This window comes from Clupea harengus, unplaced genomic scaffold, assembly GCF_900700415.2.
Source record: "Clupea harengus unplaced genomic scaffold, Ch_v2.0.2, whole genome shotgun sequence".
NCBI lineage: Eukaryota > Metazoa > Chordata > Actinopteri > Clupeiformes > Clupeidae > Clupea > Clupea harengus.
The window spans coordinates 2,057-20,300 of NW_024879594.1; the positions used below are offsets into that span (position 1 = coordinate 2,057).

Sequence of the window (18,244 nt, forward strand, 5' to 3'; positions counted from 1 at the left end):
ATAACAAACATGAAATTTCATGAAAATTGGTTCAGAATTAAGCGAGTTACAGTTCTCTGCGGATGTCTGTATCTTTCAATACACATTGTATTGTTTACTAGCGGATCTTGACCGCTCCATTATGGCGGAGGCGTTTTGGCAGCCTGAATTTGTAATGTTGAAAATAATGGGTTATATATTGCCTTCTGAATAATGAATATGGTATTTGAACAACCGAATATTGTGGGACTGTATTTTAGTGTTTTATTTTGAAATTCGAATTGAATGCTGGAGTTTTGTTTTCAATTGAAACATACAACCACAATGAATTGCAGTGTGGAACATCATTGTTATTGCAGTTTTTTTGCAGTTTGTGTCAAATTGCAGTGCAGAAAAATTCAAGCATTGTTATTGTGATATGTTTTTATTCAATTCACGTAAATCAACATGTCATTTTGCATTGGGAACTAATGGCATTGTTATACTTCCATAACTATTCATGTGTTTCTTCAGGTGAACAACATGCTGGATCATGGAGGATGTTAGAAACAGACATTCCTCACTCACCACTGAAGTGGAAGAGGAGGAGTTTGTCTTGTTCATGCAGGCATGCTACCACAACCGGTCTGGTCCGTGACTGTCATAGTGTCAGTCTCGATGTCGTCGGAGTGGAGCTTGTCTTTCAGCTCAGTGATGGTGTCTGCTGGGAGGGAGCGGGACCTGCTCATGATCCAGGCGAATTCTACATAGGACTGCTCATCGACCTTGGTGCAGGAGTACACTAGACTGTAGCTGTCGTAGTCAGTGGCCAGCACCCAGTAAGGATGGGGACGTGGATCTGAAAGATCATCAGTGATGATTTCTTGTTGCATTATATATCACTTTACTTTATTGAGTTTAACTACATATGTCTTTGGGAACAAAACCCATCGACTGCGTGAATTTCTTCAACTGATGTGTTTTCAGTTCTAAATGTGATTCAGTGATACTCACTTTCAGAGAAGATCACTTTCAGCTCGGCAGGGTCACTCAGATCTGCCACACTTGCTAATCCCTTGGTATTGCCGATTTCTCCATCAGAGCTGTCAAAAGCACAAACTGTAATTACACTGAAACAGTCATTCTTAGCAGTAGGTTTCACAGGGGAAAAGCACAGTAGCTATCCTAGATCTGTGGAGAGAATGCTCACACACACACACACACACACACACACACACACACACACACACACACACACACACACACACACACACACACACACAGTTTGTGGAATGGCCGGTGATGAAATATGCACCAATGAGTAGGGTCACCTCAGAGGGAAAATAGAGGTCCTCAAGCACCCACCTACCCCTTCTCCCCCCATGCCTGACTGTTTCGAACTCTGGCGTCAAAGCTCACACCTAAGGTCTCCAACTAAACCAAACTGTCAAGCATACTGGCAAGCACACTGACCTTCCTTCTGGTATACCACGCTGAATTCTCTCCTGATCAGCATTGCTTCAGGGCCTGATGTAGCTAGTCCATAAGATAAACCAGAAGCAAGCTGGTGCCCCCTTGTGGATGAGGTGGGTTTGTGAAAGTGTACTATCTAAACTACAGTGTGGTTCGGCAACGCACCCTAACATTACACACACACACACACACACACACACAAACACACACGATCACAGACACAAACACACACGATCACACACACACACACACACACACACACACACACAATCACCCACATTGTACAAGTAAAGCTCCACTTACTGAAGACCCTGATTTAGGACCTTGATCTGTCCGTCACTCTGCAGGGTGTAGGTGGCCTGGCTGCACTTGCCCGTCTGAAACACAGCTGGCAGCTTCTCGATACCATACCACCTGCCCATGTACTATAAAGACAACGGCACTTAATAGATGGTATGCCAATTTGGCTTTGGTGTTTAGAGTGTAAGAAAAAAACATCAATTACCCTGGTAACATCAAAGTCCTGCTGTACGGGGGGCACCGGGCATTGGCCCTTATGGAAAGACTGGGCTCTGACGGCCAGAGCAGGGAGAAGGGTCAGCAACAGCAACTGCACAGCCTGCATTATCTCTGCATTTACACAAGAAAACAAATGAACAAACCGGTATTGCACTAAGACAGTGGGTGGGGGGGACCATATATGATATGGTCAGGGGTGTATGTTAGAAGGGATAGCTAACCTAATTATTAATACAATGGACATGCACCTAACATGAACACTGTGTGTTCTGATCAAATCAAATAGAAACAATGTTTAGCTTATAAAATATTTAGGTGAAGTTGAAGTGAAAATGAAATTGAAAATGTTCAACTGTTCAAATGTACAAACAATGTTTAAGAAAACAGCCAATGAGTTTTTTAAGTTAATTTGCATGTAATATGTAACCTTTGCATCTTCTCAAACTGTTTTCATTGTCAAAGAGGGGTCTGCCATGGATTGTTTGAGAATGATTGTTTGAGAAATACAAATTAGTATCTGCAACTGCATCATAACTGTTATTGATGCTAGCAATGTGATTCTATAATTCTATAGTTAACCATGTAAGGAATATCCATATTAATTATCCACTAATTATCCATTAACAAAAAATAGACTGCTAACATATATGCATTAATAAATCTGTCATATTATTATATAACATAATATTAGAGGAAATTAACAATTTTTTAAGACAAGCGCATGTGGTCTATACCTGTGTCTGGGAAGACAGTTCTCTTTACCTTGGCTCTAGATGAAAAGATAGACAAGTTCATGTAAGCACAAGGTCTTTATAGTAGGACTTAGGTAACCGTGGGAACGGTAAGTCAGGGCACAGCTGCAGCACACATATGTATTGCCTTTAGAGGACCACAGCCCCACACATGTGCACAGGTGATAGGATCTTTTCCTTTATCTATTTCAAGTTACTTGATAACCCCCGAAAGAGTGTATCAGGCCACCACTCCAAGAACTCCTCAAACGTGTGAGGCCATGTCGAGGGAAAACTACAGATGTGTTAAGTTATGTTACAGTTATGTTATGTAATTTTTGTCCAACAGTAAGTCTAACAATTTATATACGCAGATAGACGTATACACAGAAAGCAGTTTCAAGTCCACAAAAGTAAAAAATACATTTTTGTAAGCTTTACACACCTTTAAGTAACTATAAATGCAAACGAACAGTAAACAAATAAGTGTTACATTAGGTTTTAATTACACCATTTTTCCCTCTTGCTGGACATGAATGTATTCCATAAATGTATATATCGTATGTACACACGTGTATACATACGATATATACATTTATGGAATACATTTAAATTGCCTATATGATGGTTATGGAGGGGACAGGAGAAAACTCAAATTACAAATTCTGTGTGAAGAACATAATTTACATGAAGCCATAGTAAACTACCAGGGATGATGCTATTTTACAGCATTGTCCTTGCTCAAATAAATAAGCAACAAATAGCTGGAAACTTTGTGCAGTGGTGTAAGCATAACCACCTGCAGTTGATCACCACTAAGACCAAGGAGATGGTGGTGGACTTTAGGAGGTCTCAGCCTCCTCTGCTACCAGTCTCCATCGAGGGGGTCAGTGTGGAGGTGGCCAACACCTACAAATACTTAGGAGTTCATCTGGACATTAAACTGGACTGGTCAGCCAACATTGATGCAATCTACAAGAAGGGTCAGAGCCGGCTCTACTTCCTGAGGAGGTTGAGGTCCTTCAATGTCTGCAACAAACTCCTGCGCATGTTTTACCAGTCTGTTGTTGCCAGCGTCCTCTTTTATGCTGTGGTGTGCTGGGGAGGCAGCATAAGGAAGAGGGATGCGGGGCGAATGGACAGACTGGTGAGGAGGGCAGGAGCTGTTGTTGGCACTGAACTGGACTGCTTCACAACAGTGGCGGAGAGAAGTAGGTTGCTGACTATCTTGGACAATGTCCACCACCCACTCTCAACAGACAGAGGAGCATATTCAGTGGCAGACTCCTGTCACTGTCATGCTCATCGGACAGGCTGAGGAGGTCCTTTGTCCCCAGGGCCATTCAGCTTTATAACGCCACGCAGAAGGGAAGGTGGGGGAGATGGTCTTCCCTGCATGAGTCTACCTCAGTCTGCCCACCCCTTCTCATCTCATCTCACTGTCCATCCCTTTACTGGCTATACTAGCCCCTTGCACAGACTTAACCACTTATATTCTGCACTATCTCTTTGCACTATCCACACACAAGCACAAGAACACTATCTTTTCGCACTATCCACACCAACATCAACAGTGTCACCACCCTCAAACAAATCACCACATTCCCTAATCAGAAGCCATGGATGAACAGGGAGGTCCGCCTTTCGCTGAAGGCACACGATATTGCTTTCAGATCAGGTGACACACAGGCCTACAGTTCATCCAGGGCCGACCTGAAGAGGGGCATCAAAAAGGCCAAGCACAGCTACAAGCTAAAGAGTGAGGAGCAGTTCAAAAACAACTCTGTCCCCCGACGCATGTGGCAAGGCATCTAGGCCATAACGGACTATAAACCCACCCACACCTCCCCCCGAACAGGCGAAGCATCACTCCCTGATGAGCTTAACAGCTTTTATGCACACTTCGACAGGGACAACCAGGAGGCGGCCATCAAGGCTGTGCTCACTACAGACAACCAGCCCCTCACACTCTCCTCCACCGTCGTGTGTGCTGCACTGAGCAGAACTAATGCACGAAAGGCTGCTGGCCCTGATGGCATCCCTGAACGGGTGCTCAGGGCCTGTGCTGGGCAGCTGACTGAAGTCTTGACTGACATATTCAACCTGTCACTGGCCCAAGCAGCTGTCCCCATGTGCTTCAAAACCACCTCCATCGGCAGCGAGCCTTAATGACTTTCGCCCAGTTGCACTCACTCCAACCATCATGAAGCGCTTCGAGAGGCTGGTCCTGGCTCAATTTAAAACATGTCTACCACCCACACTGGACCCCCTCCAATTCGCCTACCACCAGAATAGGAGCACGGAGGATGCCATCTCCACGGCACTACACTCCGCCCTTTCCTACCTGGACAACAGTAACACCTACGCGAGACTGTTGTTCATAGACTTCCGCTCTGCATTTAACACCATAATCCCCTCCAAACTGATCACAAAACTCAGTGATCTGGGCATCAACACCTCCCTCAGTAACTGGATTCTGGACTTCCTAACCAACAGACCCCAGTCTGTCAGGTTAGACAACAACACCTCCTCAACCTCATCCTGAACACTGGTGTCCCACAGGGCTGCGTGCTGAGCCCTCTTTTCTACTCCCTCTTCACCTACGACTGCACAGCTGTACATGGTTCTAATACCATTGTAAAGTTTGCAGACGACACAACAGTGATTGGCCTCATCAGCAACAACGACGGCGTTGTTGTTGGGCATCCTGTGATCTGTGCACTGTTTCAGCAACACTGGGTTTCAGGAAATCCAGACGAGAACGCAGCCGGCGTCCAAGGAACAACATGGCTGGCGTTTCAGTTGTTGTGGTGTGGGGGATGTTGCGGTATGCCAGCAGGAACGTGTCAAGGCGTTGTTGCACCATTCCGGTGCCTTTGGATGATTTTAAAGCCTGTTTGAATGTGCGCACAAAACGCTCGGCCAAGCCATTGGTGGCAGGATGATACGGCGCTGAGCGGATGTGTTTGACTCCATTGGACTTCAAGAATGCACTGAATTCTTCAGAGCAGAACTGAGATACGTTGTCGCTCACAAGGATGTGCGGAATTCCATGGCGACTAAAAAGGCCCCTGAGCACTTGAATGGTCTTGCTGGCTGTAGTGCTGTCCATGATATGCACCTCAGGCCACTTGGAATGGGCATCCACAGTGATCAGGTACATATGTCCTTCAAAAGGACCTGCAAAATCCACATGTATCCTTTCCCAAGGACTGGAGGGCCACATCCAAGGGTGTAGAGGTGCTAGCCTAGGTGCTTTTTGTACGCTCTGACACGGGGGACAGGATTTAGCGTGAAGCTCAATTTGAGAGTCGATGCCGGGCCACCACACATAACTGCGTGCCAAGCTCTTCATCCTCACTACACCTGGATGTGCTGTGTGGAGCTCTTTCAGAACCCGGGGGCGCAGTTTAGGTGGCACAATCACTCTCATACCCCACATGAGGCATCCCTGTTGTATGGTGAGATCATGCCGGCGCAACAGATAGGGCGACAGCTCTTCGCCTGCGTCCTTTGCAGCTGGAAAACGACCAGTTGAGACAATATCTTGAACACGAGACAAGGTGGGGTCAGACAGGGTGTCACGTTTGATCTCGGTGTTACTGACTGGTAGTGTGTCCAACTGAGATGTGTAGAACACCTCTACTGCGCCTAGCTTCTCTTTATGTGTGTGGGAGAGTGGTAAGCGTGAAAGTCCATCTGCATTTGCATGTAGTGCACCTTTCCGGTATTGGATGGTATACTCATGCGCTGATAGGAGCAGTGCCCAGCGCTGCATTCGGGCGGCAGCCATTGATGGTGTACTTTTCACTGGACTCAGGATGGAGGTCAGCGGCAATGGTCAGTGAGTAGGACAAACTTGTTACCATAGAGGTACTGATGGAACTTGCGAACTCCAAAGACTATCGCTAGCGCTTCCCTCTCTATCTGAGCATAGTTTTGTTCTGCCTTGCTGAGTGTTCACGAAGCATACGCTATAGGTTGTTCCTCTCCATCAGGCATAGCGTGCGAGAGCACAGCTCCGACCCCATATGGTGAAGCATCGCATGCAAGGCGAAGGGGCAGCTCAGGATTGTAGTGAGTCAATACTTCCTGTGATACTAGAAGTGCTTTTGCTGTCTGGAAAACTGTCTCACAGTCTACTGTCCACTGCCATTGCTTCCCTTTGTTAAGCAGTTCATTCAGTGGTTTTAGGACAGTGGCTAGATCAGGAATGAAACGTCCATAATAGTTCCCTAGCATCCCTAGGAAAGAACGTAGCTGGCTGACATCACATGGTGCTGGTGCTTCCACAATAGCACGTACCTTCTCTGGTGATTTGTGGAGCCCAGACGCGTCAATGATGTGGCCGAAGTATTCCACAGACTCCTGGAAAAACAGACACTTCTCTTGTTTGAGATGCAGGCCATACTCCTCTAGCCTGCCCAGGACTGAATCCAGCGCTTTGAGGTGAGTCTGTTCATCAGGACCACTGATGAGGATGTCGTCCAGGTAACAGTGTGTGTAAGGCAGTCCGAGCAGTACTTGGTCCATAGCCTTTTGGAACAAGCCAGGTGATGACGCTACGCCAAAGGGCAAGCGATTAAAGCGGAATAGCCCTTTTTGTGTGGAGATAGTCAGCAGCTTCCTACACTTCTCTTCTACCTCCATCTGTAGATAGGCATTTACTAAGTCAAACTTACTGAAGTGTTGCCCTCCTGCTAGAGAGGCAAAAATGTCTTCAATGCGTGGTATTGGATATCTATCCACGCAGAGAGCTTGGTTGAGGGTGACCTTGAAATCGCCACAAAGTCTCACTGTGCCATCCTTCTTGATTACAAGCACCACAGGTGTGGCCCACTCACTATTCACCAAGCGCAGTTAGGTGCTTTAGCTCGGCCTCCACCCGAGGTCGAAGAGCATAGGGCACATTACGTGGGGGGCAGAATTTGGGTACACTGTTAGGTCTAACAGTCAGTGTGGCTTTAATCTGTTTCATTGTGCCTAACTCTGTAGAGAAAACAGCTGAGTGTCTCTTTAACACCATCTTTAAGTTGTCTTGCTCTCTTCGCTCAATGGCATGCACAGTCTTTAAGTCTTTCCAGTTCAGTTTAATAACCCTCAGCCACTCTCTACCAAACAGTGGAGGTCCATCAACTTTCACTACGTACAAGGTCAAATCAGCACACTGCTTATTTAATTTGACTTGTACTTTGATGACCCCTTCTGGTGCCAATGGCTCTCCAGTGTATGTCTTTAGCATAATCTCAGTGGGTTGCAGAGGCAATTGACTCAACTTGCTTCTATACTGACTCAAAGAAATTAAAGACACAGCAGCCCCAGTATCCATTTCCATTTCCATTTTCTCTAGGCAGCACAGAGATTCTGGAATATTTCCCTTTTTCAGACAAGGAATACAGTCCCAACTCAGAGTCAGTGTCAGATTTAGTCTCATCACTTTCACTAACATTTCTAGCATCAACATGATGAATTCTCTTCTTTCTATCTTTAACACTGCGCTTAATTGTATTACCTTTCTGTTTCCATTCTCTGTCTTGGCTGCTTCTGGCTTGGCTGCTTCTGGCTTTACCCTTACACATGCGCTTGATATGGCCTTTCTTCCCACACTGGTAACAGTCACGATCTTTGTACCAGCAGTCTTCATCCCTATGGTTCATTTTCCCGCAGCGGCGGCATTGGTCACCTTTTTGGGAAATCATTGCATGCACTTTAAGTGAACCGCTTAATTGCTGCATGTCGCGCGTGGCTGTCTCTGCCGACACAGCATACTCCACTGCTTTGTGAAAAGTGAGATCCTTCTCAGTCAAAAGACGCTTCTGCACTGTTTCACTCTTTTGTCCACAGACAAATCTGTCCCGTAGTGCGTCTTCTAGATAAGCACCGAACTCACAAAACTCAGAACGTTTTTTCAGTACTGCAACATACTGTGCAACGGTTTCCTCTTCCCCCTGATTTCGCTTGTGGAAACGGAATCTTTCCGCTATCACGAGCGGTTTTGGAGCGAAATGGGCTTGCAACACGTCCACAACACGTCCATAATCCATCTCCCCAGGCTTGTCAGCAGCCACCAAACTGCGTAGTAATCCATAAGTTTTAGGTCCCATCACACTAAACAACACCGGCACTTTCTTCACTGTTCTGATCTCATTAGCCAGAATGTAATGTTCAAAACGCTCAATATACGTTGCCCATTGCTCACCGGTATCATCAAAGGGATCCATATTTCCAATTATTCCAGCCATGATGCGTCCGCTTTCAATGGATTGCACTTCAATGACAGATTCTTCGGAAGAAGATTGGCTCATCACCTCTTAACAGCTACACGCTAGCTCACTAGCTAGCTTCCAACGTGGTTGTTCTTTTGTTCTGTTTTCAGAACTACGCACCTCGTCGCCAATTTATATCATGTTCCCTGTATGTTTTAACTTAGATGCAATCATCCACATGCACACACAGAGAGGAACACAAAACCTTGTAGCTTGTTCTACAACTTAGCTAGTCTGGTTTATTGGGAACGTGAATGTATACAGGACAGAGGTGCCACCTGGTGGTCACCATAAACGAAGCACATTCTGCTTCGTACATAACAGAAACAATGCTTGACCTTCAGTGTCGCAGTATGCGTGAGAATCAGATTTTTTCCGGAATAAGCATGCTAGAAAATATCTCCGATGACCCAGAGAAAGCATTAAAAGACTTCATGTTCGAATCTCTGAAACTTTCCGAAACAACAGTCAAGGAAATCACATTCCATCGCGTACACCGTCTTCCCTCCAAAGACCCCACAAAGCCTCCACCAATAATTGCAAAGTTTGAACACTATAAGCACAAATAACTCCTCAAAAGCAGAGGAAAACATTTAAGAGGAACCAAGTTTGGAATGAACGATCAATTCCCAAAAGAAATACAAAATCGATGCAGAATCCTCGTTCCAATAATGAAACAATTCCGCGAGAAAGGAAAGCGAGCTACGTTATCGGTAGACAGATTATACGTGGACGGAAAGCTCTACCTTGACCGTAACGTCACCACCTGGCTGTAGCTCAGATACCGTAGCTGGCTACCCTGTCATCCTCTATCCCAATAATATATCTCCAATCTCTGTATACCCTGCTGTCGTATCCTAGCTTATGTTATATCTGCTCCTACTCCCTCTGTATCTCTCAACGTCTTTACCTCTATCTTTCTCTCCTCATCTTTCCGTATCATCTATCATTCTCTGTCTCACATTTCCTCTTTATCTCTCATCCTCTCTAACATCACGATCTTTCCCTCTATCTTTCTGTATGCCTATGTGTGTCCTATCTATCTATGTTCTGTGTCTATACATGATAAGCGTCATGTCTATCAATGTGCTGTGCTCATACATGTTTAGTGTTTATATGTGTATCTGGTTTATCTATGTTCTGTGTCTGACCAAGCCAGCCCGAAAAACCCATCTCAATGAAATATGTAATACTCTGTGGAAGAATTTGATGAAGCTACTCCATGCTGATCTTATTCGAGATATGTGCTATTTATTTTTTACAAATCATATTTCAAAAACTTTGTCAACCTGCATATCCTTGTACATGTCATCCCTGCGCTATACGCTTGACTCCTACTTTCTCAATTCCCCTGCCCCCCCCCATTTCTCAATTCCATATGCACCTGTGGAACAGCTAATACACTCACCAGTATATATATACACAACTATACACTTAACCTTGTAACATGGAATGTATGTGGTTTTCATACCTCCTCTAAGCAAATCAAAATAATCAATCACCTTATGAAATTAAAGGCAGATATTTGCTTCTTACAGGAAACCCATTTAACAGACACAGAGCTACAACATCTCCATTTCAAATAATTTGACAAAATATTCTCATCTACATTTAATAGTAAACAGAGAGGAGTCTCGATCCTTATCAACAAAAACATCCCATTCAAACTCAACTCATCCACCACAGACCCAGAAGGACGATTCGTTATAATCAATATCTCAATCAATCAATTAACGCTTACTCTTGTGAATGTTTATGGACCTAACAATGATGACCCAGCACGTTATTGGTCTGGTGGGCCGTTCGTGCTCCAGTTGTTGTGTTGTCACCCATACTCTGAAACATTCATTAGTATTGGCCCTGTGTTCCGTCTCCACCAGGGGGCGTCAGTGTTTCTTCATTCATGTCGTGAACAAGGTGCCTTGCAGAACCTTAGGATAGGTTAATTTTGTTTGATCTGACGTCTGTGGTGTCTTTAATGTTTGATCTGATCAAAACCACGAACCACAACAGCTTTTCCAGTGTAAGAATGGACATTAAATGGAAGAACGGAGGCTATCACAAAGGACTCAGAAGAATCAGTATCCCTCAGGATTTTAACTGGAACCGTGTCTGTACTTCCAAGTAAAGAAACAAGACCATCAGATACAAAAGGCAAATAACAGCTTTGGATCAAACAATCATTCTCTGATATCGTACAAACCCCTAAACAACTGCTAGGACCAGCAGACCTTTCAGGAGTAGCATGCGGTTTAGCGTTTTGTTTAAGGACAGGGCAGTCTGCCTTCCAATGTCCTTTGCAATAATTGCACACCCTGGTAGCCTCATTCCTGGTAGCAGGTTCTTGTCTGCCAGCAGGCAACCCCTCCCCCTCTACGGGAGGTCGGTAGACGGCAGGATAAACATCGTGCGGGTATGGCACAGGACCACCTGCCCCACCCTGATACCAGTCAGGCCTTCCACGACTCACCACTCGAGCTTTATGTCTCAGTTCATAATCATCTGCTAACACTGCGGCTTCAGACACATTTGATAAGCCATGCTCACCTATGTATGTAGCTAGTTGAGCAGAAAAGGTATTTGTGAATTGCTCGAACAACATTAAATTAAACAATTCCTCATAATCTTTAACATCAGAGGCAGAGCACCAACGCTGACACTGTAGCTTTAACTCCTGCGCAAACTCCACATGAGTTTGGTCAAAGCGTTTCTTCAGGCTAGGAAGCGTTGTCTGTAAGCCTCGGGAACAAGTGAGTAGGCTTTCAAAATCAGCAGATTTAACCTTCTCATAATCACGGCTGTCTTCCATTGACAACGCAGAATAGACACGCTGGGCCTTACCTCTAAATACACATTGCAGCATGAGGGTACGATCCGTATCTGGCCAGCCCTGTGCATCAGCCACACGTTCAAACAAGCCAAAAAACGAATCTAAATCTCTGTCATTGAACGGAGGCATCAAACGCAAATTATGGGATATATGAAACCTTGGAGGAGGAGCCTCACCAGAATTATCAGGTCTCAATTTGCCTGCAGCAATCAAATCCAATCGCTTCATTTCAAATTCCAAATTAGCCATTTCAACGTCTCTATCTGCTTGTTTGCGTTCACATTCTAATTTAGCAATCTCAACGTCTCTATCAGCTTGGAGACGAAGTAATTCGCGTTGCTGCTGATAAGTTAAACTGCCTCCTGGAGCTGGAGAAAGTACAGGAGAAGTAGAAGGCGTCTTAGAACGAGAGGGAGTAAGTTCCTCAGTATCCTTATTTAAAAGACCCTTCAAAACTAATCCTGCCCTCAGTGACTTTTTAAGACTGACTTTATTCCTTTTATCGTTTTTGCTCACCTCAATTCCATAATGAGTAGCAACCTGATCTAATTGATCTCTTGTAAGACCATCCAACAAATCATCAGAGGGATTTGCAACAAACGTTTCTACCTCACTAGTCATCAGTGGCGAAACCACCGGGGTGGCAAGGGGTGGCAGCTGCCACCCTAAAAAAAATGCTTGCCCCCCCACTTGCCACCCAGGTTGTCAGAAGCGTCTCCTATAATATACTATACATTTATTGAATGATATTATATTTTTGCTACTTAAGCTGTTGATCTCTTTGGTAACTTGTTCTAAAATCTGTAAGTTCCCCCTCCCTGTAAAATGGTGGAGTCCATGAGTCCGCTTTGCTCTCTTGTCACCTTGGTTGCCCATCTCCGCTCCATTCCAGTGAAGAAAGAAACGGTTTGAAAGCATTTGAGAAGCGAAAAACAAACTGGAGACAAGCCTACGGTAGGCTTGCAGTGATGAAACAATTGAATCATGAATCAAGAAAATGGGATGGGTGGTCATATGTGATAGACAGTTCTGTTGTAATTTCAATCGTTTATTTAATTGCTAGCTTGCAAAAGTCAGTAGCACACAGTAGCTAGCTCGCTATATAGCTTGCTTGTGCTAGCTAGCCTTGAAGTTACCACTGTTAGCTTATAGGCCAGGCAAAGTAACCCATTTTGGAGCCAAACATTAATTAATAGTAAAATATTTTTTTTCAGCATAGATCATTTCTATGAGGTGTCCAGAACAACATACAAAAAGTCCTAAGAAATCCTAGTTGAGGAAATATGTTTAATTATCATCAATCTGAGAAACACCATACCCCTGGCAGGTACTGAATACTCGTTGAGATACTCGTTGGATCGGTGTTTCCTCACGGACCCTATTCTCACCACTTCCTGCTGCTAGAGTTGCTACCTACTGTGCTCTCTAGCCCCGGAACGCTGCTTATCTGCTTTTGTACTTAAGTATTCCAGTGACTGTGCTCACTACTACTAACTTTCACATTACATCGAGTCTGGGAATTCTCTCCCCCCTATTCTCTGTCACTCTTGGCTAACTGTCCTTAATTGGCTCCCACGGCCATGGCTTTCTGTTCTACCTCTGTCTGCTGCCTGGAATGTAACATGTTTAGCGATTCCCCAACACCCTTCAGTGGGCACAAAACTTGCAATAAATGTAGGCTACTGGCAAGCCTGGAAGCGAGGATATCTGTAATTGAGTCGCGTCTCCTCAGTTTAGACCATATTACTTCGTTAGCCCAAACTAGCGAAACCCAGCATGCAGATGAAACTAAATTAACTACATTAACCAACGCCACTCCACCCTCTAGCACACCCATGATAACACCGCAGCTTAAATCCCAAGACAAATGGGTAACTGTAAAGCGAGGAAGTAGTAGAAAAAATAAATCAATGTCCGTATCACACTCACATCCCATCTCAATTTCAAACCGTTTCTCCACAATTAATATCACCGATGCTGATGATAAAGTTCTCGTAATTGGTGATTCCACCCTGAGACATATTAAACTCACAACCCCGTCACAAACAGTGAACTGTATATTCAGAGCTAGAGCAAATGACATCGAATCCCACTTAAAACTAATCGCTAAACGGAGATTCTCTAAAATTATTATTCACACAGGCGTAAACGATGTCCGCCTACGACAATCGGAAACCACCAAACTAAACTTTGCATCGCTACTCAATACCGCTACACAAATGGCAGACTCTGTAGTGTGTTCGGGCCCTATGCCCATAAACCGCGGTGATGAGATGTACAGCAGGCTATCCTCACTTAATAACTGGTTAGCAGAATGGTGCTCATGCAATAACATAGATTTCATAAATAACTGGCCAACTTTTTGGAGGAAGCCTGGGTTACTGCAGAAGGATGGCATCCACCCCTCCTGGGAGGGTGCTAGACTCCTCTCTCAAAACTTAATACACCACCTAGCCCAAACCTACTACTGACAACCAAAAATTAGCACTGGAAGGCAGACCACACTAACTTTGGCTGCACCAGTACACTCTTTGCCCATATTAAACCATATACAAACGGTATCTATACCCAGAACGTACAAACCCAACGCAAATCACACTAAAAGAAGTATTAATCAGGAAAATCTAATAAAGATACAAACCTTATCAGCACACAATGAAACTTGTACAATCCTAAAACTGGGCCTTATTAACATTCGGTCCTTAACATCAAAAGGTGCACTTATAAATGAGCTGATAACGGACAACAACATTCAAAAACTTTTCCTAACTGAAACCTGGCTAAAACCAGATGAATTCCTAGCCTTAAATGAGTCCACCCCTCCAAGTCATGTTAACTGTCACATCCCCCACAGCACAGGGCGTGGAGGTGGAGTAGCTACAATTTCCCTCGCTAACCTATGTATTTCCCCAAGACCTAAATTTAAATTTGCATCATTTGAAGTCCTCGTACTTCATCTTATGCATCCAAACTCAAAAGCCACTCAGCCGGTCACTCTTGTGACACTATATAGACCACCAGGCCCCTACACTGAATTTTTATCTGAATTTTCCGACTTCCTATCCGCCCTGGTTGTAAACTCTGATAAAATCCTCATGTGGGAGATTTTAATATCCACATGGATAATGAAAATAATAGCCTTACAATTGCATTCCAATCACTAATAGACTCTATCGGGTTCTCCCAACACGTAAACACACCAACTCACCACCATAATCACACCATTGACCTTGTATTAACACATGGCCTAGAAATTGACCGCCCTCTAGTTCTACCTCAAAATACTGCCCTTTCAGATCACCACCTAATTACATTCAACATGAAATTAGATCTCCGTCCAACAACGGAATTAACCTACTTCTACAGCCGCTGTCTATCCAACAGGACTACAGCAGAATTCATATCAAAACTACCAGTCGCTCTTGCCACAGCTCCTACCACTGGCAAAGTAAATGACGTACGCACACCCCCACCCCATATCGACCTACTAACGGATGGCATCATACATGCGCTCCACTCAACCCTTGACGCTGTTGCGCCACTAAAAAAGAGAATAAGAAAACTGAAAAGACTGGCCCCATGGTACACTGATCAGACTCGTGCACTTAAACAAACCACACGAAAACTAGAAAAAAAATGGTACTTCACCAAACTTGAGGTATTCCACCTGGCATGGAAGGATAGTCTTCTAAGCCAGAGGTCTTCAACCGGGGGTCCGCGACCCCCAGGGGGTCCGCGGAGGTACTGCAGGGGGTCCGCCAAATTATTTCATCTGAAGCATTTTTTCCCTCTTCCAAAAATTAAAAACGTCCAAAATTCCTCGTCAGACACCACTGATGGCGGTTCAGATGATCTACCTTCAGAGGATGCCAACACCTCTTCCATGAACAGCCAAAAACGCAAACGGGAGAAGACATGTAAATATTCAGAGAATTATCTGAAGTTTGCCTTCACCTACAAAGAGAACGATGGTGAAGAATAAGCAGTGTGCGTGTTTTGCCCTTCCGTGCTATCAAACGAAACTTTGAAACCATCAAAGCTGCAACGACACTCAAAGGCAACCCATGCTCACTTGAAAGAAAATAAACATTTAATATTTCCCGTTTAAAATCTTTTGAGGGCCAGCAGACCTTGATGAGACAATCAGCCAAAGTGTGCGAGCTAGCTTTAAAAGCCTCTTATCAAGTTGCATTACGTGACGCTCAGACCAAACAGCCATACGTAATTGCGGAAAGTTTAATATTGCCAACAGCTAGTGATATGTGCAAAACAATGTTTGGGAAGGATGAGTACGTAAAAAAACGTGAAAAGCATCCCAATGCCCGCCCTATTGATGAATTGGCAGCTGATGTGAGGGCACTACTAGTCGCAAAACTCCCGAAGGCAGATTATTTTGCACTACAATTAGACGAATCCACCGATGTGTCAAACGACGCTCAGCTTTTAGCTTTTTTGTGATTTGTCGACCAAAATGTCAAACGTCAGATTTCTCACTAGGTATGAGATATTTTATCCATACTTAAGCTTCTCAAGCTACTCATGTATTTGTCCCTCCCTAATTGAAGAATAATAATAATAATAATAAAACTTTATTTATACAGCACCTTTCATGCAAAAGAATGCAGCTCAAAGTGCTTTACAGCAAATACATAATATGCACAAAGAAATTACATGCACATAAAAATAGACATCAAAGAAACATAACTCAGATATAGTGCAAAAAAAAAAATTATAATTATAATTATAGAGATATATTTAATCTAACCCCTTAATATCACCAGTAGAGATTTAAATTAAATTAAATTAAATTAAAAGTATTTATATATATATATATATATATAGTGCGAAATGGTAGCTAGTTAAAGGCTAATGTGAAGAGGTACGTTTTTAGTTTTCTTTTAAAGATGTTAAGCGAGCTGGCTTCCCTGATGTCTATAGGCAGTATGTTCCATAGCATAGAATACAGAGTGATGGCTAACTGTAAGGGAGAAAAAATGTCAATAATAAACAGAATAAATTGAAACGAGTTGTGTGTCACAGACGATTTGTAATTCTGTTCAAAAATGTGTAGGGGAGTGTGTGTGTGTGTGACTGACACTTAGTTCCAAATAAATTATATGAATATCAGGCCCAAATTTGGGGCGGCGGGGGTGAGGGTCCCTGCTCAGTGTCTCTCTCAGCCAAGGGGTCCTTGGGCTGAAAAAGGTTGAAGACCCCTGCTATAAACGAGTACTTTCTGAGGCAAAATCGGCTTACTATTCTTCATTGATTGACAATAATAAAAACAACCCAAAGTTCCTATTTAACACCATTTCTAGGCTAACAAAAAACCACAATACAATCGAACATTCTGTTCCCATAAGCTTTAGTGGTAATGATTTCATGACCTTTTTCAATAACAAAATTCTAACAATAAGAGAACAAATTCATAGTCTCCTCCTTACACCTCTTCCAAAATGCCCTATGGCTATGGCAACACCCCCTAAACCTGGTGCTCTCCTTGAATCCTTCGCACCCATTGACCTCCCTGAACTAAACTCCCTGATCCTCTCATCTAAATCATCGACATGCCTACTAGACCCTATCCCCACAAAACTTCTTAAACATGCACTATCGTTATTAAGTGAGACATTACTTAATGTAATGAATAATTCACTAATTTCCGGATACGTCCCCAAATCATTTAAAATAGCAGTGATCAAACCATCTCTCAAAAAACCTAACCTTGATCCTGATAATCTAGCTAACTATAGACCCATATCTAACCTCCCCTTCTTGTCAAAAATACTTGAAAAAATAGTAGCTAAGCAACTTACTTCCTTTCTACACCAAAACAAAATCGAAGAAACCCTCCAATCTGGCTTTAGAGCCCACCACAGCACTGAAACGGCCTTAGTCAAAGTCCTGAATGACCTACTAATCGCATCCGATTATGGGTGCACCTCAATACTAGTTCTCCTAGACCTTAGTGCCGCCTTCGACACTATAGATCACCATATCCTATTACAGAGACTTGAACATCATGTTGGAATCAAAGGCTGTGCCTTATCCTGGTTTAGATCTTACCTCTCTGATCGCCATCAATTCGTTCACGTCCATGAGAAGTCATCCAATCACACTAGAGTAAGCTACGGTGTTCCCCAAGGCTCTGTCCTCGGACCACTGCTCTTTTCCCTTTACATGCTACCCTTAGGTGCTGTCATAAGGAACCATGGCATTAACTTCCACTGGTATGCACACCCAACTCTACCTATCCATGAAACCTGATGAAATTGTACATTTACCCAAGATAGAAACTTGCCTGCAAGATGTAAAATCTTGGATGGCTAACAACTTCCTGCTCCTCAACTCTGATAAAACTGAGGTTATGCTTGTAGGCCCCGATCAATTGAGAATGACACTATCTACATTTACATTTAGTCATTTAGCAGACGCTTTTGTCCAAAGCGATGTACAAGGGAGAGAAC

The 18,244-nt window shown here is 43.7% G+C and overlaps 1 protein-coding gene and 1 pseudogene across 1 annotated transcript; both read right to left on the reverse strand.

Moving 5' to 3' along the window:
• Positions 1 to 578: 578 nt before the first annotated feature.
• On the reverse strand, positions 579 to 2,056 carry LOC122129130 (apolipoprotein D-like). The gene is made up of 4 exons (XM_042704173.1): positions 1,937 to 2,056; positions 1,735 to 1,856; positions 973 to 1,061; positions 579 to 817 (listed from the first exon to the last, which is right to left on the reverse strand). The coding sequence occupies exons 1-4, from the start codon at positions 2,054 to 2,056 to the stop codon at positions 579 to 581; spliced, it is 570 nt and encodes a 189-aa protein (XP_042560107.1).
• A 3,299-nt stretch (positions 2,057 to 5,355) lies between these two features.
• LOC116222169 lies at positions 5,356 to 8,923 on the reverse strand (annotated as a pseudogene).
• Between the last annotated feature and the right edge of the window lie 9,321 nt (positions 8,924 to 18,244).